Source organism: Pholcus phalangioides, unplaced genomic scaffold, assembly GCF_987345545.1.
Source record: "Pholcus phalangioides strain wild (caught in Gottingen) unplaced genomic scaffold, Ppha-v1.0 ptg000003l_1, whole genome shotgun sequence".
NCBI lineage: Eukaryota > Metazoa > Arthropoda > Arachnida > Araneae > Pholcidae > Pholcus > Pholcus phalangioides.
Window position 1 is genome coordinate 40,472,859 of NW_028301596.1, and position 25,832 is coordinate 40,498,690.

At 37.3% G+C, this 25,832-nt stretch overlaps 1 protein-coding gene across 2 annotated transcripts in view; it reads left to right on the plus strand.

The window, feature by feature from the left end:
* LOC149088600 (NACHT domain- and WD repeat-containing protein 1-like) overlaps window positions 1-25,832 on the plus strand; it is a 112,277-nt gene that overhangs the window by 62,351 nt on the left and 24,094 nt on the right. For both annotated transcript variants that reach the window (XM_089248085.1, XM_089248086.1), the window contains exons 6-7: window positions 6,853-6,936; window positions 22,412-22,562. In XM_089248085.1, coding sequence (XP_089104211.1) covers window positions 6,853-6,936; window positions 22,412-22,562 — 235 coding nt within the window. The remainder of the gene's footprint in view (window positions 1-6,852; window positions 6,937-22,411; window positions 22,563-25,832) is intronic.

The following is a 25,832-nucleotide window of genomic DNA, read 5'->3' on the forward strand; positions in this document are numbered from 1 at the left end:
TTGAAATCAAAAAAGTTAACTTTTTACTCCCCTGCTGGGTTTTAAAGACAGGGTATCCTGAACCCTGGGGGGGGCGTAGGAAAATTTAATTTTGTTTTCTTTCTCTTACACACTGTATTTCCACTCTCAAAACTAGTACAAAGCAATTTTCGAACGCCTTTTGAGTATTTTTGAAATTGGAATCAAGCCTCTACGATGGACGGTTGATGAGATAAAGGCCGCATTAGCACTTACAGGACACCCTGTATATGTTTGAAAATCATAATAGTCAGCCCATGGTATTAGAGGTTTTCTTTCTCAGTTTTCTGGAAACCACGGTTGCAGTGCTTTTTTTTTGTCTTCTCTCATTCATTATTATCTTATCTAATTCTGAATCAAATCTTTACAACTAATATCTAAAACCCAAAAAATTGTGATTGCTAGTAAGAGCCATGTCTCGGCTTTTTAGTAATTTTTATTCCGCTTATATAGGCCTATTGATCTGTATTTTCTGTATTTATGAATAAAATTTGAATTGAATTCTTGAATTAACTCAGAGAATACTGCATTTAGAAACGTGGAAAATTTTTTTTTCGGCCCCAAGAGAGAGAGAGACAGGGCAACAGCTTTCTAATTGGGATTTTGGGCACAGGGTGTCCGTATAAAAAGTTATTTTTTTTTTTTTTAACAACTATTCAACCCTTGTAACATGAATAACGATTTTTTTTATTTTGAAGTATGCCTCTAGGATGCACGGTTCACCAGTAAAATGCGGCAAGGGGAATTATGGAATCGCCATTTTATTCTCAAATAGCTAGAACGTCGTTCAAAAGAGAGTCTGTTGCGGGTAAGAGGAGAATTCTCCAGAGGGATTCGCCAGTACTTGGTCTTGGCGAAAATAAATATTTTGTCGCCAAATCGAAAATCACCCTCTTTGTGTCTAGAGCTTCCTTTCTGCTTTAAAAGGAATGTCAAAACAGCGCTAAACTCGCCAAATCAAAGATATCTGACACATACCCATTTGTTAACTATTTTTTAAGATAGCTTTACCTGTACAAAGAAATTGGAATCGTCCGATGACACGTGGCATGTCTAATCCAATTTTTGTTGAATATGTAATTATATTCTCATTTATACAATAATTTAGAGAACAATTTTTTTTCCCTAAATGATTAATTCTGCAAGAAATATTTCTCATCAAATTAGAATTTTTGTCTTAATGAAAATATACAATTAAGTTATCGTTAAATTATCTTATTAAATCCAAAATTCCATATTAATTCCATTTAGTTAGAATTTGGCATCGCAAAAATTTTAAATAAAAGTTGTTGTTTTTTTCTCCTATGTGAGTAAAACAGTATTTATGAAATTTTAAACAAATTCCATATTCAAATTTATTCATATATTTTGACTATTAGTCCTTCATTTAATTTTAAAAAAATTTGATAATAACGTTTTTATATTATTATCCACCTTGTTAATCTTTTAATAAGAAGATAATAATATAACACACAAAAGTAGGCCTATATGTAAATCCATTAAAGTAATTTTAAATTCCAAAGTATATTGAAAAAAATTCAAATAATATCACATAAATAAAACTATTGAATAATTATTTAAGGCATTAAAATAGATATATTTTTGATATAATATTTCCAATCAATTTTTACAAAAATATTCCTGTCTGGAATCACTCTTTTATTCAAAATAAATTTTTCGACTGAACTTCGAAAAATTAAAGATTCAAAAATTAAATTTAAAAAAAATCATAAACAAATGAGAAGAATTCGGATCTAACTCCTCGTAAATTTCTCAATTTCCTTCGAGGTTATGAAAAGAATCTCGGGTTAAATTTTAAATTAGGTTTTCCTTTGAAGAAAGTACTTGAAATATTCATTTTTCCGAGCTAATAAATTTTATTTTTCGTTTCAATACGGATTTGATTTCAAAGGTTTTGTGGGGGGAAAATGTTTTATGAAAGAATTTGATTTGAATCTTTTTAATAAATTAATGGAATTCATCTTGGCTGGAAAGAAATTTAAATTATTTATTGATTCCATCGATCGATTTCTTTTCATTGAATAAAATATATTCTCTTTAGGAATTATCCGTTGTATTGAGTGTCGAATTTGTAATTCAATTTAATAACTCTTTTTTTAATTATGTTATTTAAAAATTAGTCTAGAGTGAGTATAAAATTGGTGAAATATATTAGTGAGTGATTTCATTTAGTAATAAATTGTTTTCCTTCCGTGCAATGATAAGAAATCCCTGTTTACTTATTTATAAATAACTTTCAAGCGCTATTATGAATTTATTATGGTCAAAATGGGTTTTTAATTAGCGCTAATTAGTTTTATTCATCCATAATATTCATATTTCGAAATTGGTTGTTAATTTTGTTTTGGAACAGTTTTTTTTTTTTTTAATATTATGGGCGATTGAGTAATTTACCTTTAGAAGAAATTCTAATGAGAAATTCCTACAAAATGTTCAATTATTCATATACGGTGACCACACTAGAAACACTTATGTAAAACATTTTTCAGTTTACAGTTAATAAATGAATTGAAAGAAAAATTCTAAAAATGAAATAATTTTTCACCTAGAGCAGTGGTTCTCAACCTTTGGAAGCTCGCGGCCCGGTTGAGTATTTTTTTTTTTCGAGTGGAAGGCCCGGTCATAAGCATGATTAATGGGAAATAAATGAGGAAAATTAAACGATGAATCACTCACACGGCCCGGTTTGGCTCATGCCAGGGGCCCGATACAGGGCCGCGGCCCGGTGGTTGAGAAACACTAATCTAGAGGTATTGGTTTAGATTCTTATTTGTGTTAAAACAATGATTTGTTTTTTCCTATGCATTATATTGTACTTGCAAACAGATGTTCTTCAAAACGCTAACAAAGAAAATATACAGGGTGCATGGCTAACAGCTGGCACCGCAATTTACTGTGGAGCCATTGATCCTACAAGCATACCCTCAATTAGAAAACGTATCAAAATAACATGTGGACCTCACATATGTTATCATATTACAAGGGGTTGTATAGTTATTAAAATAATAACATTCGCTTCTTATTCGGACACCACGGCCTCAAAAATCCAACCGCGAAGTTGTTGCCCTGTCTTTCCTGAGACCAACATAATAAATTCCACATTTTTAAGTGCAGTATTCGTTGAGATGTTTGATTTCAAAAATGGGGAAAAACAGCCTAAAATAACGGGATAAAGCTTTTTCTCTTATTTATGCTGTTCTTTCCCAACTTTTCTCCAATTTTAAATTCAAATATCTCGGCGAATATTGTATTTATAAACGTGGATTTTTTTTTCCTGACCTCAAGAGAGACAGGGCAACAACTTTCTCATTGGGTTTTTGAGGACATCGTATGAAAAATTAATTTTTATATTTTTAATAACTATACAACCCTTTGTGCAGCATGAATGGCGTACCTTAGTTTCACACGTAATTTCGATACTTTTTTTTCTAATCCGTAGTATGTATGCTCCTAGGATCAACGGTTCGCCAGTAAAATGCAGCAAAGGGGAATTACAGAGTCACCCATTATGTACAGGATCTACTTTCAGTTTGTATACATAAACACGAGAGACATCGTAATACCAAAAGAAGTGAACTAAAAATGAACAGCTGCGAACACACATTGGGCGCGTGAAAGTGTTCGTTATCTATACAGTGGAACTTCAGTTAACGAGCATAATTCGTTTCGTGCACGTGTTCGTAATCCGAATCACTCGTATATATCGAATCTAACTTCCCCATATCGAAAGTCAAATGATTCGTTCCACAATTATTCATTCACATAAAAGTAACTTATAAGGACGGGATTCAAGCGGGGGGGGGGGGGGAGGTTAGAATACTGTTTACGTCATCAACCACCCTTTATGAAAATATAAAATATTCTTGATGGCATCTTACTCGGTGCCCCAAAAACTAGAAAAACCTTTCGATAGTTTGTGGGCACTTGAAATAATATTCCCCCCTATTGATAAGTGTCCTACAGAGTCACTTTAGTGATCTCTAAATGTTTAGCGGATTCAAGTGATCTGAAAATGTGCCACGGGCCTCTTAAATGCTCATGTACCACGGGATACTTAAGCGATCTGTAAATGTGCTGCTTAGTTCATTTTCACAAAATTAAGTTTGAGGAGGGCAGGCAGCATCAGATAACCTCCAGGGCCATATTTGGTCCGCGGGCTAAGGGCCTTTATGCAATTCACGATTATATGGCTTAGCGGGTGGGTCGCAATGAATTTATTAAAGATAAATTTTTTGAGTTCATAGCCTTTAAATAACATTTGAATTAACAGAAATTGATTATAAAAACATATAAAGGTATTTTCTTCTGAAATTTCAATTTAAAAAAAAATTTTTGGCATTAAAAAAATAAATTTTCGGTCGTCGGGGGGGGGGGGGGTCCCACCGTGTACGTCTCTGATCCCACCAATATGCGTTAGGGATTCAGAGGGGCAGAGCTGATGACGACATTTTGCTGACAAGGGGGGGGGGGGTCAGAGTCTTGCTGACATTTGCTGACAACGGGGGAGTCGGTCAAAAATGGTTAAAAATTTGTTTGCGTAATACTTGAACGGCCCCTAAAGATTTATTTGGATGTTTTTTCCTACAAACTTTTGCACAGATTTTCACACATTCCACAGGTCTCTCTAATCTTATTTGAAGTGAGGGATTCATTTCTTTCTTCCTTCTCCTCAGACGAGATCCCGTTTATATTGAGGTATGACGAAAGACTTGATTCATCGAATGTTTTTTTTTTTTTGGAACGACGTAGGCGTTGTGGAGTATTTAATATTTTCAAGGTGATCGATATGATGGATCATGAAAAATCACGCCGTCTTTCAAATGCTTCGACTCGAGGACACCAGTTTCGATTAGTTAGGGGTTAATTCTAGGTTATTGTATAGTTTTTCCTCCAACAGAATGGAATAGCTTGCTTTCGGATGTCGTGAATTCCCTCACGATAGACATTCCTTCAATAGGAAATATGATAAGATGAGTGGGAGTAATCGAGAAGCTATCTGTATTTACATTATTTATGTGGACAGCTATTTTAGTTGTTTAGTTACTTTTCTGGCTCATTATATTTGGGTAGCTGTATTTAGACTACGACAACCATAAATTTATGGGTTTTTCTTCTAATATACTAGTTATTTCTATTTATTTTAATTTCTTTTGCTTTTTTTTCCAGCCACCTTGTTGTTAAATTTGCGTGTTGTGTTTTCCAGTTTTGTAATTGTGTTTGTATAAGCTCTTGCTGTTGCGCGCATGGAGATCCATCGGTTCGTTTGTGGTCAATTCCCGCTAATATTCTTCGAATAATTCTTGAATGCCGTTCTCATTCACCTCCAGTTCCATGGTCTTTTCCAAAGGCACAATCTCTTTGACAACTGGTGGCTCCCCCCCTCCCCTCTCAAATTCGAGTTCAATAATGCAATCATCCCACAGTTTTGTCCAAGCAGAGATAAGGTTTCTCTTGGTTACACCATCCCATTCTATAATGATTATCTTGATGCAGTCAGTGCACGATGTTTGATATTTTTTCTTCAAAACTCTCCTAAGGTAAGGTTTGTTACTTCCGTCATATCTCAAAGAATCGCTGAAATAGTGCTTTGATACAAAGCTTTTTGAAGTTCGAAATTACATATAGGTATTAAAAAATAATAATAATTGCCGGTCGGAAATTACAGAAGACTGTACGGAAGAATAATTCCCCCAATTCCACAGTACGTGTGTGAGTGAAAACGAAAACTCATCGGCTCAGTTGTGATAAAGTAAAACTAAATAAACAAAGCGCAAAATTTTTGCTCTAAATGCGAATCCCCGCTCGTATATCGAATCAAAATTTGTCCAAAATTTTTGCTCGTTACCAAATCACTCGTTAATGGGATCGCTCGTTAACTGAAGTCCCACTGTATATCGAAGAACATACTACGAATATAAGGAAATATTTCGAAGTCGTCGCAATACATGAGTAGCGAGGAGACGCATTTTGAAGTTGCCAATCAACCGGAAGCGTAGGTATTCTTGTCACCACGTCGGTCTGAATGACGCCATAGAAGTACACCTGTTGGGTCACCTGGTATCCAAGAAATATCAGAATTCCCGTGTGAGAAGGGCCTTATCAAACTGAGGCTAACGCATACTTCTACGAAACAGTAAATTTCAGTGTTAAATAACAATGCATGCTAAGCAATTGAAAAAGAAATAATAGGGAATTTCAAAAATGCTCTCGCACAAAAACATAATTTTCCTTATAAAACATCGATAGTCGATATTTTTTGAGCTAGTAATCCTCAAACCCGTATAAATTTCAATATTTTTTAATTATTAATTCGTTCAAGTTTCATCCTTCAGTAGTGACTTAGCGGATATCAGAGAACAACGAAGGAGCGAGCCCCCCACTCCCTTGAGGAACCCTTCGTCAATTCCTTATTAAGGTAAGCGGAAGACGACGTTAATTAAAGTCCTTTAAGCTGCAGAAATTGATTAGTAAGTAACTTTAGGACTGTAACAAGGAATTGTAAGCTTAGGAGGATAGCATACAAAGGAAGTTGTTTAGTGGGAAACTGGCGCTAAAACTGCTTTTCCCCTCGAAGATTACGGATGTTGTTACTTGATAGTCCGCCATTTAAATCCTAATGGCTTCAAACTCTCTCTCGTGTTCATTAATTACTGAGTGTTTTCAATGTTATCAAGAAGAATTTAATTCCGGTTTTCCTTGGAGAGATTTTTGCTAGTGTGTTGAAGTCTCATTAACCATCATCTTTGTTGATTTACGCACATCCAATTATTCATTACTTTATTGTTTTTTTACCTTCAATTACTCTCTTCGTAGGTGTCCATGCTCACCTGAGACATGCGTTGAAGATCTGTAAAGGCGAAAGTGATCGAATCCTCTGTGTTGTTAGGCAATTCGAAGGTAATGGTATAATAGTCTTGTATGATTCTAAAATGTTTCTGTGTGATGGATGAAGGAAAAATATATGGGTCTATACTAATTTTTTGTGTATAATAGGATCAATTTGAAAAACTATTGTTATAAATAGAGGCCGGAAGTTTAGGCACTAAAAATGATTGAAATAGGCAGGCAAAAAGGCACTAAAAATGATTGAAATAGGCAGGCAAAAAGGCACTAAAAATGATTGAAATAGGCAGGCAAAAAGGCACTAAAAATGCCTAAAATAGGCACTAAAAACATTTATATTTTTGGAAGGAAGAAAGAATAACTAAAAACAATGTATTAAAGGTCCAAAAACTAGCTGAAAAATTGTTGCACTTAATCCATCTATTGTTTTAATTATGGTTTTATAATAACTGCATAACAGCATTATTATCAAAGTCAGATTGATTTCAAGCCCAAAATAAAATGTTAATAGACTCTCAGCAATAGAACAATTGCAAGGCCACCATTACCAGACGCGGAGCCGGTAGAGAAAATAATCTGTGGAGCTCCCTCGAGTTGCGAATAGTTCTCGTTTATTTGTTGCATTATTTGGAATAATCATCATTTCTATAGTTAAAAACATGGCTATCTTGTTGTATTTTTGGGAAATTTTTTTAATACTGCCACGTATGCAGGACTCAAGCACGGGGCCCTGTGTGGCCGCATCAGTCACACGTCCTGAGGACTACTCTAGAGAGTTTGATCGAATGGTGCAAAAAATAAAATCAAAACAACATGGCCCCCATAGAGCCCTGTCTACTCCTACGCTGCCTTGTGTGTGAGCCATGACGTCAATTGGGACAATCATCGGTGGGACAACCCAACCTCTTGGGACAATCATCGGTGCGCTGTAAACATACAATGCAGTCCAATGCCTGAGCGAGACATATTACGTAAAGAATGTGGAGAAACGAAAATTTCTAATTTTCATCTACTTTTCTTACATGGGCTGCGTTCATCTGAAACAAAATCATTCTAGGCTCTAATTATAAATATATAGGGTTCATAGTACACGGGGGGGAGGGGGATGCGGCATTTTGCTGGCAAATCATTGATCCTAGAGGTATACTTCCAGTTAGAAAAAGTTTCCAAATAACGTGTAGTGCTCAGATATGTCATTCATGTTGCAAGAAGTTGCATAGTTATTAAAATATAAAAACTATTTTTATACATTCCCCGTGTGTCCCAAAACCCAGTAAGAAAGTTGTTGCTCTGTCTCTCATGATGCCAAAGGAAAAAAATACCCGTTTCTAAGTGCAATTTTTCACAAGATATTCGAAAACGGAGAAAAGTTGGAAAAAATCGCTCCACAAGCACATTTAACGCTGTTTGTATTTCTCTCATTTTCCTCCGTTTTCCGAATATCTCAGCGAATATTGCACTTAGAAACATGTTGTTTTTTTTTTGGGCATCAGGAGAGACAGGGCAACAACCTTTCTAATTGGGGTTTTGGGGCACACGGGGAATGTATAAAAAGTTTTTATTTTATTTTAATAACTATGCAACTTCTTGCAACATGAATGACATATCTGAGTACTACATGTTATTTGGAAACTTTTTCTAACCGGAAGTATGCCTCTAGGATCAACGGTTCGCCAATAAAATGCCATACCCCCCCCCCCGTTTGCTATGCACCCTGTATATTACAAATATTAAAATCACTGAAAAATGGTAACGTGATGCTACGCTGGGATTGAGCTCTATACCATCTATTTGAGAAACTGTTGCCACTTCAATCAGAAGGTCCCAAAACATCAAAAACCAGAACATCATGACCAACAATTACTTAGAAACACCAGACGCCCCGATTTGAACGTCCTGCCCGGGTGTCCCCACCGAGTTTTGACTACTGGTCGCACAGACTAATTAACTGCTCAAATTTTAAAGTATAAATGGCAAGACAAAAGAAACAGTTTAGCGGTGCGAAAGCAACGTGATGCATTTTTGTTGGGGAGCCAGTAAATTTTAACCTTTCGAAATGTAATGATTCTTCTTTAAAACTCTAATAAACAGTACACGTGTCTATCCCCATTCTCCTTGAAAAATGTGTAGTTATTTTCTGGATAACCTGTACACGGAAAATACTGTGAAGATTTTCGGTATTTTGAGATGTCTGCGAAAAAAATCAGTGATGTTTTTCGAAATTGGTTGTGTTTAGCGAAAAATGGTGCTATTTGGTGGGCATTGGTCAGTTTTCAAGGTTTCGAAATGTCCAAATCTGGCCACCCAAACCAAATAAATCCACATTTATTAACCACACCCTATCACTTTTCTCTAAAAAAACAAAATTTTCTACGTCTTTAGTGCTGCCATCTATTGGCATGCTATCGTATTTCCAGTTTCGTTTCAAAAACTCTGTTTTTATGACAAAAATTATAGGTTTTTGCAATATTCCACACTTAATTCTTTTTTTTTAAACTATATAATTTCATAAAACTTCACAAAAATATTCCTTCTCCCGGTAAAATCCTAGACACTTTAGTAGTTTTCCCAATGATACTGCCATCTATCGGCTCACTGCCATATTATTGCCAGTTCCTTTTGCAAGAACGGTTTTTCAAATGAAAAAAATTACAGGTTTCTGGAATTATTTATTGTATTGATTATTTTTTTAAACAATGTAATTTTGGAAAATTTTGAAGAATTACTCCCTCTGTCCCAGAAAAAAAAAAGTTGTAGATACTTTAGTAGCGTTGCGATGATATACAGCATCCACGTCTCCAATCAGACTTTCATGAAGAAATATCCATTTATATTATTGGATCCTGTTATTGAATTCCCAGTTCCGGATCCAAAAAAAATGGCAACTTTTCAAGGCATGGAAGCAGAAATGACGTAAAAGGATTGGTCGTAGGGGAAAAAAAACCACCAGCAATCGGAGTCTCTACCGGAGCATAAATGAGCGACGATAAAAGGTAAAGTCTCCAATCTCTCTTTGTCAAGAAACCTTCTTATATAAATTTCTTCGATTTTCCAGTTTTTTTTTCCTCCCGTCTTTCTTGTCCTTCCATTACGCTCCGTTGGATGCCTTTCCTGGTTCTTTTTTTGTTCATCCTGTTCTGACAAAAAAAAAAAAAATTTCTGAAATTTTTCTGATATGTGAAACAAAAGATGTATTTTTCTTCAGGATGTGCAAAAAAATATAATAATAATAACATGTTAATAACGGAAGACCTGGATATTTTCCGTTTTTCCACTCCATAGTTTTTATAATGTGTGGGGTTTTTTTTAAGGTATTGATTAGATAATTCTGGAGATTTTCTTGAGAAATTCTTTTGAGAGGGGAAACTTCAGGAAGAAGTATAGGAATTTCATTAAGAATGTGTCCCTAACAATACTATTAAAAAGGAAAGTTTGTTTTCAACTATATAATCAAAAATGTATATCTCCACTATAAATAACGCTCTTAATAAATTTTTTCTCCACAAAATGTGTGTAATCAGTGAAAAATGTTTCTCCAGGAATGCCTCCAGAACGACGTTTCCTCAACAACGCTGCTGAAAACAATATTTTATCGAAAATGCCTTAAAAACGTTGTTTCCCCAACAATGCTCCTGAAATATATTTCTTCGCAATACTCTCTAAACAGTATTTCATCAAAAATGTTTTCAAAACGTCATTTACCCAACAACGCTCTTGAAAATGTTTCCCCAAACAATTGCTCTTGAAAATGTTTCCCAAACAATTGCTCTTGAAAATGTTTCCCAAACAATACTCTTGAAAATATTTTTCGGGCGATGCTCTTGAAAATATTTTTCCGGCAATGCTCTTGAAAATATTTGGGACCTTCGAACTTTGCTTACGCAACTATGCTCGTTGAGCATTGTTTTTCTGTTAAATACTTTAAAATAATGCTCCTGCAACTATGTCTTTATATTGATGTTTCTGCAACAATACTTTTAAAAAACCTGTTTCGCCAACGATCTCTAATATATTTCTCCAAACATACTTTTTAAATTTTACTTCCTGAAAAATTCTTTTGAAAATGTTTCATGAAATTTTTCACTTTGTAAATATTTATTTGAATGAAATTTTTACAGGGTGTTCATTTGATCATTTTTGTCGCACCACTGTCATTTTCTGCACGCACGAGGCTAAGTTTTTAGACCGGGACTTACAATTTATTGCCGATTCCGAACGGCAGGCTTATTTTATACTCATCGAGAGATTGATGCGTTGACCCCTTGATGGGGAACTCCCTGCGGTAGCAATTTTTTCTGCGGTCATGTCGCCGTTTCTGTTGTACCCCCGTGTCAGGAAAGTTTTCTGATAATGATGAACCGGATATCAAACTCGCGACACCTCCAAACATCCTTTGGTACTTTAGGCGAGTATCTTAACGACCTGGGCTACCGCGCCCATTTACAGGGTGTTTAATTGAAGCGTTGATCAAGTGCTTGTCATCACGAAAACGGGCACGAGTACTGAGTACTCTTGGTGCTTCGAAGAGCACCATGGTGCTCGCGAGCGACAGGTTGAAGATGGCTGCTTTAGATCGATGTTTACTCAACAATGCTGTTGAAATATGCTCCCAAATAATATTTCATGAAAAATGCCTTCAAAACGTTGTTTCCCCCTGACAATGCTCTTGAAAAATGTTTCCTTAGCTATGATCTTGAAAATGTTTTTCCGCAATTATCTTTGAACTTTGCTTCCACAACAATGTTTTTTGAGCCGTGTTTCTCTGTCGAAGACTTTAAAACAAAATGCTGCAATATCTTTATAATTATGCAATGCTTTTAAAGTTATTTTATCAACGATGCTCTCTAATATGTTTCTCCGAAAATACTGTTCAAGTTAAGAAATTAATATTGAAAACTTCTTTAATAAAAGTTTCTTTAAAAACTCGTTTATATAAAAATGTTTCCTCAACAATTCATTCAGAAGTATAAGAATGTTTTCAAAAACGCTTCGTCAACACAAAAGATGGGAAAATGTTTTTCTCCAACAGTTCTTTTAAGAATTTTCTTCGAAAATACGTGCTGTGTGTTTAAACTGTTTCCACAAAAATTCTCTTGAAAATGCTTTTCCAAAAAATGCTCAAAGAAATATTTCTCGATCGATGCTTTGACATGGATGGAGGGAGAGATTGATATGTCTTCAACAATATAATGTTAAAACGATTTTTTGTAACAATACTCTGAGCGATGTTTTCGCAGCGATTCTCTCTCTCTAAACAATGTTTTTCTAACAATACCACTTCGACGATGTTGTCTATACATTTTCAACGTTTCTCTCTTCAACGATGCTCTCAAAAAAATTTTATTTAACAATGGTCTTGATCAATGTCTTACCCTTGAACACATGAATATTTCTTCATAAGTTAAATAGTCTAATCTGAACAGAACAGAATCAAATCAAATAGTCTAATCTTTTGCTAAGAAATTTAATATATAATTTATTTAACTTTTGACAAAAATGATCGATAGATTTTTAGAATTTTTACATTTTACCTTAATACAGTAAATGCTGTTATTAAAATCACTGGTTAATTAAATAGGGTTATGAGATTCGAAAACTGCGAAATGAAGACGCCTGCGCGTGCACTCTTGGTGACATCACTTTTCGTTATTTTTACAACAGATAGCGTCACTAAACTGACAAAAAAAAAATAATTTTCCCCCGACTAAAACAGAACCGCTAAAGCAGGCAAAACAAGAAACAAATACCGATTGGTCTTCATTCCCTTCGAATGAATTGTTCCTATCTTCTGATGAATTTTATTGTTTTTCCTGGAGCATGTCGAGAGGTCAACAACCTTGTCTTTTGTTATTTATAGACATTTCTGAAAGCTTTCACACATTAAGCTTTACCTCTCAGAAGTTTTTTTTTCTTTCGGGAGTGTTGCTTTTTTTTTTTCTTCTTTTGCCAAAGAATCAGCATTAAGTGTTGTTTTTGCATCCTATTTTCTTTATTTCTGACTGCAACAAGTATAACACCCCACCCTTCCCCTCTTCCCATGGCTCCCAAAAGAGTGATTGACAGGGCTCCAGCCCTGGGGACAATAACCTTAAAGTTTTGTTTGTCATGCTATAAATTTACTCTGCCAGCAACTACTGCTTCACCAACTCTGGCCATATCGCTATATTTCAATTTACTGCCGTAATTGAGATGGGTTGGAAATGAAGGCGCTATTTATTGGTGGTTCACCTCAAGTTCGTTAGGGAAAATATCTTATCTATATTCTCACTCGGGTTCGAACCCAGGACCGTGACAGCAACCTTCATTGTGGTAGACTAGCATCTTACCACCACGCTACTAGGGCACGGTCTCTCAGCGACTTGCAGCTTCTACAGGCAGAGAAAAATATGCAAGCATGCGGCGCATTAGGATTGCAACCAAACCACGCCTCCCAGTCTTCATTGGTTCACACACGAAAAACCATGGGCAGATACATTTTGAACAAACCTCGTAATTAAAAATAATAACAATAAAAGGAAGACAATTAGCGCTGCTGGAAAATTCTAATACAGACGTATATTTAGGGGAAACAAGATGTGTTCTTTGTAGGATATTTCATATTGGCCAAGTAATCATTGATTGACGCAAAATCAATGTATAGATGAAGGAACTCGCCAAGAAGTTTTCTTCCTATTGTTCCCAAGAGCTCGACCCAACTTTCTTCAGTTTTGTTTCTACCTTTAATTATAGGATCAGATTCAATGCTCGTATTTCTTGCTTGTTATGGTTTCCTTTCAAAAAACCTTCAATTATTTCTGTAGATGTAAAGGGCAAAAAAACTCAAGATAGTATCCGATGGCCAATATCTCTCTCGGTGACATCTAATTACGGGTGGGAATCTGACACGTGTCATCATGAATCCATGTTATTATGTATTGAGATATCAGAAAGTTACTATTTTGTATGGCATTTGTTAACATTATATTGCAATTATTTTGCTTGGAATCGATCTAGAACCTTCTCTTAACGTGATCCTCCATTAAGGTAAATTCCGGAAAGAAAATAAATTCATATCCCCACAATCAACATGGGGGATCTCCATATTGTGAGCCTTCGAAATAGCCTTCGCTCCATCAAAGTTACCCCTGCCCCGGTTGCACCTGATTTGCAGACAGCATTTAGGCTCACCCATTTTTACCCATTTGCCAGGACACACATGGAATATTCCGAGAACTTTTATTCGCCTTTATTACCAAGAATAAAACAATCCTCCACTTTTCATTGCCACTTATCATCAAGTAGCGAATTGGTGAATTTAGCTCAAAAAAATCGGTGTGATTTTTCTTTGTAACTGAGGCAGTGGAATATTCCGCTCTGGTCGCCTCTAGTCGGCTTGCGCCAAATGTAAAACTATCTGCTATTGTTTCTGGTTGTAAAGAAAAATATTTAGTGGTTGTGTGTGTGTGAGAAAAATTAAATTTTATTTCAACCGAGTTCAACTAATTCGAAAAGGCTTAAAGAGGCTCTAGTTTCTCCTTTTTCATCGCCAAATGCAGCCAAAGTAGGTATAGTACTGGTACATAAAAACCAGTTTCGTTATCGATACGGACCAGCTGTAAGTTGAGGGCTTCGGATTTATTAAGTGGGTACTAACGTATATACAGTCGTGATGCAAGTGAATCAACCACGACAAACGATTCAACATTCATAATTCATTAAGCAAAAAAAAAAAAGTTTTCATCACACAGAAGACTGATGACAGCAACTGAATACATGAAATACATTAAACTTATATAAATTCAAGATCAGTACTACAGCTCACTGTTGGACATGGTTGATAAAACGAAGTACAACCAATCGTGTAGATCAAATTTGACTTACACTGGTTGATTTTTGGCTTCTAATCGTGAATCTCCAACAACATTTTACTACATAATCTCAACTGGTTTCACTTTATTAATTAAACCATCACAAAAATTAACACCCATAACACAAAATAGACATTGTTTGCACATAAATATACATACAGGGTAGTTCCCGTACTCTGAGTAGTTTTTCTCAAAAACTGCTTATCCGAATACAGTCAAATTTTCAGCATACCTTAATACCATGAGAGAGAGATTTATGAAATAAAAGAAAAAATAGTTCAATTTTCATCCACCAGGTGAAAAAGTGGCACCTATATAGCCTATGGGAGTTTTTAGCCTAAGGGGGTCGCGACCCAAACTTTGGTCAAAGAAGCTTCCGAGATGGGTCGTTCAAATTCAATGATAGCCAGGGCTCTTCAGCTATGGGGCCTCAAACCAAACCTGATTCGCAGGGTCTCCGTAAAGGGTCGTACGAATCTACTTACAGCCCAGGGTTTTTTTTGATTTATTTGTGTTAAAAATGCACTTAATGCGTCACTTTTTACCCTAATTTCGAATGACAAACAGTCCTGATTGACAAAAACCAATGTAGCACCCGTCAGTATACTCACACTAACTACTCCGACCCGTGTAGTGTCCTTTCTGGTGGACGTATTCCATTGAAACTTGGTATATACGCTATACGTGTGTGGTCCCTGGGGAAAAAGAAAAATTCGATTACAGAAGCGTCACTTTTTCACCTGGTGATCGGAAATTGCAATTTTTTCATAAATCTCTCTCCCATGGCTTTATTAAGATATCCTAAAAATTTGGCTGTATTCGGATTTTCGGTTTTTAGTTTTTGAGAGAAAAACTACTCAGAGCACAGGAACTTCAACTATAATCACTAGCGCTCGGATTTCTAGGTCTTTGCATATTTCTTTATTTTTCTGCATATTTCGCTATTTTTACGTGATAGAGCATATTTTAAAGCGTATATATTTCATGTATTTCATAATGAAAGTTTTGCATATATTTCATAATTTTCGATAAAAAGTAACTTTCCCCCCGGTATACAATCCCGCTTCAGACTGGTTTTTTTCGGTTCACGCCTCTGGCGAGAGCTCTTAGGACTAGGATTTTTATGCACTGAAAATCGTACGTCGTAGCTGATTGGCAAAAAATCCTGAAATTCAGGTTCTTCAACCAATCAGCAATGACATTGGAATTTTAGAGCATAAAAGTACTGTCTCTTCAACGACACTGGTGACTGTAAATACATAGATTAATCATCTTATGATGGTAACTCGTGGGAAAAATTAGCTAAAATTGGTAAATGGGGAGTTTTTAGCGTTTGTGGGGAAATTTTGAAAGTTTTTATGAAATAAAAAGAATTATATAAACCTTTTTATTTTTAATTTTGTGCAATACTTTTCTAAAGCTAAATACAGCAGGCCTACTTGTCTAGGTTATAGATGGCAGCAACAATTAACTCTGAATTTGTGGGCAAAAACTTGTTCAAAAGGGAAATATTTGATGGAAATTGTGTGGCTCGATGAGATTAGTTATTATTTAAAACGACTAATTTTTGTTCATACAATAAGTAATGGTTCAAAATAGTTTAGACTGCATCAACACTTTTCATTATCATATACTAATGTTATTTGAGATAGGAATGGGAAAAAAATTTAGGACATATTTTTCGTTTTATAGGGCATATTTAGTTTTTCGGGAGTATAAATACATTTTTTATAGAACATTTTTTAGTAGTTTTTAGAGCATAAAAATCCTAGCCCTAATAATCACCCTATACATATATTTTTAACATGAAACCATATAATAAATACAAAAATCTCTGTTTGCAATAAACCTCAAAAAGGATACACAACGCATGAGTTACTTGCCCAGGATACCATACGGGGGTTTCCTGGAAGGAACATTTATTTTCTCAATTTAAAAAAGAAAAACATGTATAAATATATATACGGAGGGAGCACCATTGGCCCCCGAGGTCAACAATCCACCTTATACAACAATTTACATCGCATTACAATTATAATAACAGAACAAAAGATTACAACTACTATTACAGCTTACATTACACCTCGAGCAGCACCATTAACATCACGCGAGCAGGAATTTGATGCTCCCGAGGTTATTACATTAAGACGTCATTATTGCTTTAATAAATATACATTAATGTACATGCGTTTTATCAGTCTCCCAAATGTTGAATATGTGATCCATTCACATTACATAACATCGACTGGAACATACTGACGCAAACCAGTTCGAAATAATATAAATTTATTCAAGTAATATATGACATGAATAAATAAAATTCCTATAACGGCCATACCATGCTTAAAACACAACGCATAATAAATGCGACAAATGATCAATTTTCATGTAAATTTTTCCTCTGGAATTTACTAAAATAATTGTTTTTTCTCTCTTGGTAAAGAAAAAAGGGTCCGGCTGTGTTCTTGTGGCCGGGTGAAACGCAATTTCAGCTTCATAGTCACGATCCAGCCATTATTAAAATGTCTTGATGGGACGTGATGGTCCGTCGTTGAGACTCGAGCTTAATATTCATGAGCCGCAATATTAACGGCCTTAATTCCGGTGATGTGTTTGCTAATCACTCGAAATTATTTAAATTCGTGACCAGCTTCTCTTCTACGTAAGGAAACGCGTTCTAATTCATTCCACAGAGGGTTTTTCCCTCGTCATGTAAATTTTGTAATTGGAGTTATATGTTGAGTACGCATATTTCGTGGGTGATTGAATATATTTCGATGGTGACTTTTAAATTTTTCGATGTTATACTGAGACCATCGCAGCGGCCGGGATCCTTTTTTCCATGCTCACGCGTTCGAAGTTCACCAACACATAATTTACCATTGGGAAAATTCGTCGTAGGTGAAATTCTCCGACAAAGCAATTCATCGACATAGAATTAATCGAAATAAGAGTTAATCGACAAGAAAATTAACCGGGAAAAGTTCGTGTTCGCGTGTATACTGGAGTGGGTGTCCGAGAGAGTAAGTAAGAGAATAAGTGAGTGAGTGAGTGACTGAGACAACAAGTGACCAGGAGAGAGAGTGAGCAAGAAGATAAATAAGTAATTGTTGAGGGAGAGAGCTGGCTGAGTGAGACTGAGGTAGAGAACGAGCAAGAAAGTGGGTGAATGACCAAGCGAATTACTGAGCGGGAGTTTGAGCAAGAGAATGAACAGGCAAGTTATAGAATGAGTGAGGGATGACTGAGGGTGAGTGACTGAGGGAATGAGTTAGAGAGTGAATGAGACTGGGAAATACAGAAACAAATAGTGTGAGGGGGTGACAGAGAGCAAGTGACTCACCGAGTAAGTTAGTGAACTACTGAGAGTGATTAAGCAATAGAATGAACGAGCGACTCAAAGAGTGAGTGACTGAGCGATAAAGCGAGCAATAGAGTAAGTGAGAGAGTGAGCAAAGGAGTGTGCGAGTGAGTGACTGAGAGAGCAAGTGACTGGGGCGAGAGAGTGAGCAAGAAAGTAAACAAGTAACTGTTGAGGGAGAGAGATGACTGACAGGCTGAGTGAAACTGAGTGAGCAAGACAGTGGGTAAGTGAGTGACTGACAGAGTGAACTACAATTAATGAGCGGGAGTTTTAGCAAGAGAATGAACAGGCGAGTTATAGAATGAATGACTGAATGAAGTTAGAGAGTGAATGAGACTGGGCAATACAGCAACAAATAGTGTGAGTGAATGACTCAGAAAGTGAGTGACTGAGCGATGAAGCGAACAATGAATAGAGTGAGCAAGGGAGTATGCGAGTGATTGACTGAGAGAGCGAGTAACTGAGAAATAGAGTGAGCAAGAAGGTAAAGAAGCGAGTGACTGATAAAGAGTGAGCAAGGATGTGTAGAGAAGCGAATGACTGACCAAATTAGTTAGGCAGTGAATTACTGAGAGAGAAATTGAGCAAAAGAAATAATGTGCGAGTTGAAGAGTCAGCTATTGAACGAGAGAGTGACCGAGTGAAAATGAACGAGTGAGCTCAATGGAGAGATTCCTTCCCGAACTGGAAGTACCAACCAACCGATTTGCATATTTACTTCAAGAAATCATCGTAGACAACCAGATCTCTCATTATTACGGATGTCCTTCTCCTAAGCACCTGACACCGTGCTCGAGTAAGTCCATGCGAGACGATCTCCCATTTAATCTCTCTACAGAGAGCAATTAGGCCTACAACATTCAAATAATTATACCCACGGCACAATTCCAAAAACAACCAACCAATTTGTCTGCTTCCGAATCCGGAAGACAGGTGGCAGCAGTTGACAAGCATTCTACAGAAACGAACAACACATACACTCACATTCCGACATGCACCTATTCGTTAGAGAATGGAAACATTTCGAAATGTGCGGTTCTCTTCTTCAACCGGTAGTAGACCCTATTTTTCTTATGTTCTACCAGGGCAACTCAAAAATCAGCTTTGACCGGTCTTTCAAACCGAAATGGTATATAACATAGAGGGGAAAACAGATCTCATTACAGATGTTCATTTCTGTCCTGGTCGAAAAGCTAATTATGAGAAGCAGCATTGGTATCGACCGAGAAGAGATCTGCAACACAGTGCATTTCACAGTCGAAGAGATCCACGGAATATATTCGAGTGCTGTTTTCTCCCCTCGGTAGAGGATTGCCATCCAGGATGATCAATGGAGGAGCGGACAGAAATCCATTATAAACGATAAGCTGAGATTATTTTGTGCTTTCAGGCAGAAAATCTACCAAAAGGGAATTTCTTCTTGTAAGGATATTATGAGCGGATACTAATGAGAAAAGACAGATAAAAGATGCTTCTGTGTACTGCTGCTGCACAAAAATCCTTTGCTGTGCTACCGAGTATCTATTTTGGTATCCTGGAATGGACTGGAGGCTTTTGAAAAGCAATAATGGGCGAAACGCTTCTTGTTCGATAAGTGGCTCCGGTAGCAGCTATGTGGGGACAGGAGGCAGAATTTGTTTATGAAGCCGTCCTATTGTTAGTTTGAAACCTTATCGAAGGATGGCACATGGATGTTTCGAGATTATTGTGATATTAGTCTCACATGCATTTGTTCAATGAAATGTCTACCGAAAGCTCCGTCACGTCGTAAATTGGCCGACAATTTCTACGAAGGACTGAGAAATGATTTTTCGTGCGGTTGAAGATTTTTCTTATCCACCGAAGAATCTTTCGGGTATTTGCCACTAATGAAAATATCCCGCGGGTTCGATCTTTCCTGAATCCATTGAAAACAAGGGTCGTTGATGGCTACATGAAATCAGATCAGAAATGTATTCTCAGTGCATTGCACATTTATCGGGTTACTCAAACCTTCTACGCCTTCCAGCTGGTCCATATGCCGTCTGCGCATTTCCAGGTGTATGCCAGTCTTTTAAGCATTTCCTTAGTCTGCACGCCACTTCCAAGAATTAAGGTTTAATAACACCTTTGCTGCACGCACATCTAAGAAAAGCATCATGCTTGTTCATTCTATGGGGTGTGCGGGTCTACGCATTTATGAGGGGTATAAATGCCTCCTGTGCATTTATATAAAAGTCATATAAGCATTTTTAGTTGTACGGAATCCCTCTATTCATTTCATGTGGGGTGTGTATGACTTCTACGTATTTCTAGAGATACACACAAACCCACCAAATCATTTCCACAAGGAAATTCTAATGTTATGTGAATCATACAAAGTTGTGAACTGGCTAACGTCGGAATTACACTATAAAACTATAAAAGTTTGATAAAAGTTCCTTATAAAACTTGAAAAATACAACCAATAAGCTTATCGGTTGCTCGAATATAACGGATTTGCTCATTGGCGCCATTTGTCAAATTTTATAAAAGAATTTGTATAGAACTTTTATAGTGTAATCCCGGCCTTGGAGCTATGATTCAAAAGGTCCCTTCAGGAAATCGAAAACCAGCAGTCAGATGAGACCTATCGCCATCTCATGTAAACCAGGTATCCTCAGTTATTCGTCTAAAAAGACGGCCATCCACCCTCCAGCGCTATCTGTTGGTATAAGCCCGGTATTACCTTAAAAGTATTCAAAAAGTTTTTTCATAAAATTTGACAAAAAATACAACCAGTGAGCTTGTCGACTACATTCGATTAAATGCAACCGATAATCTTTTTTGGTTGAATCTTTCAAGTAATACCAAAGAACTTTTATAAAACTTTTACAGTGTAATCCCGGCCTAAGATTCTGCACCAACAATAAAATTATGCCTTTCAAAATACACTGCGCGGACACTCACTGCCTTACAAATCATTCGCCATTTTTTTAACACCCGCCAGCGTTTATCTGATGTGGTTTTCTAAAAACCATCAATTTGTTCAAGTACACCAGGGGGCGGCCGACCCGCGGGATCATCAACCCATGGTATCAGGAGTGCCACGTCAACGCTTTCCAAGATTTAAAGAAATTCTATATTTATTCCATTTTTCAATCAAAAAAATTCTCTCCAACTTTTGAACAATCCTTTTCTTATGAATTGGGTGTAAGTCCTGTGGGCTGCCAAGCCAAAAGTATAGGCACTCTTAAAATAATAATTATGTGAGAGATGAATCTCTATTCAAAGCGTTTCATCATTGGGCGTAGTTGCGCTGAACGTTCCATTTGTATAGGCTTCAGATCATCCGCATGGGGGACATACATTTACATTTTTGTCCATGAATTCTTAGGCGTGAGGGGATTATTAGAGGGGAGGTGCTTTAAAGAAGGGTTTTCCTAGGAGTAGAATGTCTACGCCGTGTACAGCGTGAAAACGGTGATTGGCTAAAAACCTGAAATGCTGGTTTTTTGATTTAGGTTGGCTAAAACCTGAAATTCAGGTTTTTTGACCAATCAGCGTTTTCACGCTGCACGCGCCGTATAAAACCTGCTCCTACAAAAACCAAGCTTTAGTCCTCATTTTCCGATGTCTATGCTAGCTAGCATGCTGTTGGTATGCTGGATGCTGGGCACTTGGTATACCTTCTATCCATATACGTACACGCACACAATCTGCATTGCGATAACAGACCTGCTTATAACCATTGCGATAGCCTAGTGGACCTCTATGACCACTAGGCCATTTAGCGATTGCGGTAACCGAATTTATGAATTTATGGCTCAATAATATTAAAAAAAAAGCAATTTAGAATGACAAGCTAAACACATTTACGAAAAAAAGAGAGCTGCCAAACAATATTTCGCAGGAAAGGAGAGAATTCTCGTGTCCCTTAAAAACGGAACGCATGGTCTGCATATTAGTATCTTGTCTGAAGTAGACATCGCATTCATATGATCGCCAATTCATTTTCACTACCAACAGTAACGGTATTTTGTTTTACTTTCTTGTTCAACTTTTCAGCGAATTGGCTGTGATTGTCATTGATCGCTGAATTTGAGGTCTGAAATATGATATGGTGCCAATGCCATTTTTTCCCCTTTTTTTGCACAATGTCAATCGGTTATTACGTCCTTTCAAAATGTCAGAAAAGACTTTGATATCAATAAATTGGATACGATTGTTGACATTGACAGCTTGATATAAAGTGAACAGTCCCTGGATTATGACGATTTATATATATATATATATATATACTGTATATGATATTCAAGGATCCGGTTTGTGAATGAGATTGACGTTGTTATCTTTGCAGGTATTGATCTCCAGGATGCAGCCGCGCCGACATTCATCGACATTTCCCCGCAAGACAGCAGCTCCGTAGATGAAGAGAGCGCGGCTGGTCTTCAGCTCTTGATGGAAGACGTCATATTCGGCGTTAACAAGAAGAACGTCGCTTTTTTCAGGTATCATGCATATTCTCACCTATACAGGGTGTCCCGTAAGTTCTAATGCGGCCTTAATCTCATGAACCGTTCGTCGTAGAGGTACGACACAAATACCTCAGTGAATATTACAGCTAAAAACGTGAGAACTTTTTTTTTTTGGCTCAGAAGAGATAGGGCAACAACTTTTTAATTGGAAGTTAGAGCACAGGGGCATCGTATAAAAATTCTGATTTTTTTTTTACATTATATTTCTATTCTCAAAACCAATGTTTCAACTTATTTTGAGCATTTTTTAAATTGAAACCCTACATCTACGACGAACGGTTGATGAGATGAAGGCCGCATTGGCTCTTACAACACACCCTGTATGCCTATGGAATAAATGGCCTATATAATGTTTGCCCGCAAAATATAAAGGTTTTCGAGACAACTTAAAAGTTTTAAAACCACTGCTTTGCCACGAATTCCTGCACAATATCACCACCACCAGAACAACCGTCTCCCCCCCCCCCCAGGGGGCTTGTAGAATTGGCGATTTCTATACCCCCACATCCCGTCACCATGCGGTATTTGTGAGCCAACCAGGAAGATTCTACGGCAAAATAAGAAGAAACTAAATAGGATGCTGTGGTTCAAAATGTGGAAAACTTGCTAGGTATAGTCTTAATTACGTTACAGATGAACTTGGCAACCCCCGCGGAAGCCCTCTATCTCAGTGTTTCCTAAACTGAGCACTATCATTGAGGGGACGATAGAAGCTACGAGTACAACATAGGATCCTATGGGTCCGCTGGAGTTGGGGGTGATGAGAGGAAACCAAAATTTCTGAAGAAGGGGTTGATGGAACAAAAAATTTGGGACACTATGTTCTATCGTTAGGAGGTGCTGGTTTGGCACGTTATAGCACGTAGACGCGAATGGCTATTTTCAGCAAGATATACATACAGTGCGGTTTGCGAAAAGATTATTCTCACGAAGGGGTCATTTCCTTTGGCATAGAAAAAAAGATTAATTCAGATTTTTGTCGATAGATGGCACGGCACGGAAGGGGTCATTCAAGTGCAGTATAACACTGGCATTGATGGGGGGGGGGGAGGGTTGAATGATGCTTATGTCATCAACCACCCTTTATAAAAAATATGAAATACTCTTAATTACATCTTACTCGGGGTACCGAAAAAACGAGAAAAACCTTTCGCTGATTTATGGCCACATGAACTGACATTCTTCCTATTGATAAGTTCTCTACAGATCCCCTTCAATGATTTCTAAATGTTCCGCGGCTCCTTCAAGTGATCTGGAAATGTGTCCGGACCGCTTAAGTGCTCTGAAACTGTACCACATGTCCCTCAAGGGATCTATAAATGTGCCACGGACCGCTTAAGTGTTCTGGAACTGCGTCGCGTATCACTTGAGTGATCTGTGAATGTGCCACGGACCTACTTGAGCGATCTGAAAATGTGCCACGGACCTACTTGAGCGATCTGAAAATGTGCCACGGGTCACTTAAGCGAACTGTAAATGAGCCGCTTAGTTCATTTTAACAAAATTATGTTTGAGGTGACAGGCAACATCAGATAACCCAGAGGACCACATTTAGTTCCGCGGGACATGGGGTGAGCATATATGGCTTAGAGCAGTGATTCCCAATGTGGGCGTTAACGCCCCCTTGGGGACGATGGAATGTTCCATAGGACCGTATGGGTTAGATTGCGTTGGGGGCGATGGGAGAAAAAATTTCTGAAGAAGGAGGCGTTGGGACAAAAAAGGTTTGGAAACTATGGCTTAGAGGGTGGGTCACAATGAATTCCTTAAAAATAAATATCGAGTTCTTAGCCTCCAAATAGCATTAAAATTAACAGAAATTGATTATAATGACATATAACGGTATTTTCTTTCGAAATTTTAATTTTTTAAATACTTTTTGCTTATCAAAAGGATAAATCTGATCATCTGGGGAAGGTACAGCCCCCCCCCCCCCACACTGCGTACGTCTCTGATCCCAATTTGCGTTAGAGGGTAGGGGACAGAGCTGACGAAATTTTACTGACAAAGGGGGAGGGGGGGGAGAGATTTGCTGACTTTTGCTGACGTCAAAAATGGCTGAAAATCTGCTGACGTAATACTTGAACGGCCCAAAGCAAATCACTTTAAATATGAAAATCAAAGTTCTATAATATGTAGGGTGTACGACTAACAGCTCAGCTCTGAATGTTCCTGTTACTGGCGCTCATACATAAGGTTTTCATTGTGGTGTTGGCATGCATTGGTGGATTTGTTGGTGAAGTTGTTTGTGCCTAATCCACGAATCTCCGGCTAAAGCTTTACGAGCGTTTCTTACGTAGAAGTGATTAAAGAGAGATCCGGGTCGAATCATTCCTCCTGGTTTGGCTTTCCTCGTAACCTTCGATCTGCAAAAATTTGAAATTCTGTTTCTGTTCGTAACCCCCCCCCCCCCATCGTGAGAATAACTTTTTAGTATAAACGGCATTCGAATAAACCAACTCCTTCCAATTTCTATGTATTTTTAAACTATTTACAAATTTATGGGCCACCCTGTCGTATCAAAGACGCAAGAGACACGAGGGGAAAAAGCTTCTCCAACGCCATCCCGCGATATTCAAATTTCTAAATAAATAAACTTCTCAACCAGAAATCACAAGTGCGTTTCAGATCTTTCACGCACCGTGCGTATAATTAACTAGTTCCCGCGCCTCTCCACATTCACACGAATTTCATTGCTCATAGGCTTCCAGATGATGCAGACATGGGAAAATACGGGGAAATACGGAACTTCCACCTCATTAAATCATTGACGATCCACTGGTGCGAAGACAGGTTGAAAAGTCCTAATTTTAAAAGCCAAGTCTCTTATACTTCGAACCAAGGTCCTTATACGTGTAAAAGCTCAAAAGATCCCGATGGAATAATCCAATGATTGGACTCATTCATCGTTTTCTGGGAAAAACGGGGACGAGATCGGATCATTATCTTTACAGAGTGTGTGTCCAGGTTCCTCCCAGGAGTGATCCCTGCTCCTCATTAAGATTGAAAATTTCAATTTCCCGATTCGCACGAGTTCCCGATCAAACAAGTCGGATCACAGCAACGAATTTCCGCCGAGACGTCAAAGAAACAAACACAAATACAAAGTCAGTGCAGCGCGGCGTCTTTAATAAGATACGAGTTCAATCCGTATGAAAATAAAGGTATATCTCACTCTATCTTTTTTGTCATCACCCTATCCTAGGATTTGTATGGATCTTTAATTGATTCCGGGACGGTATT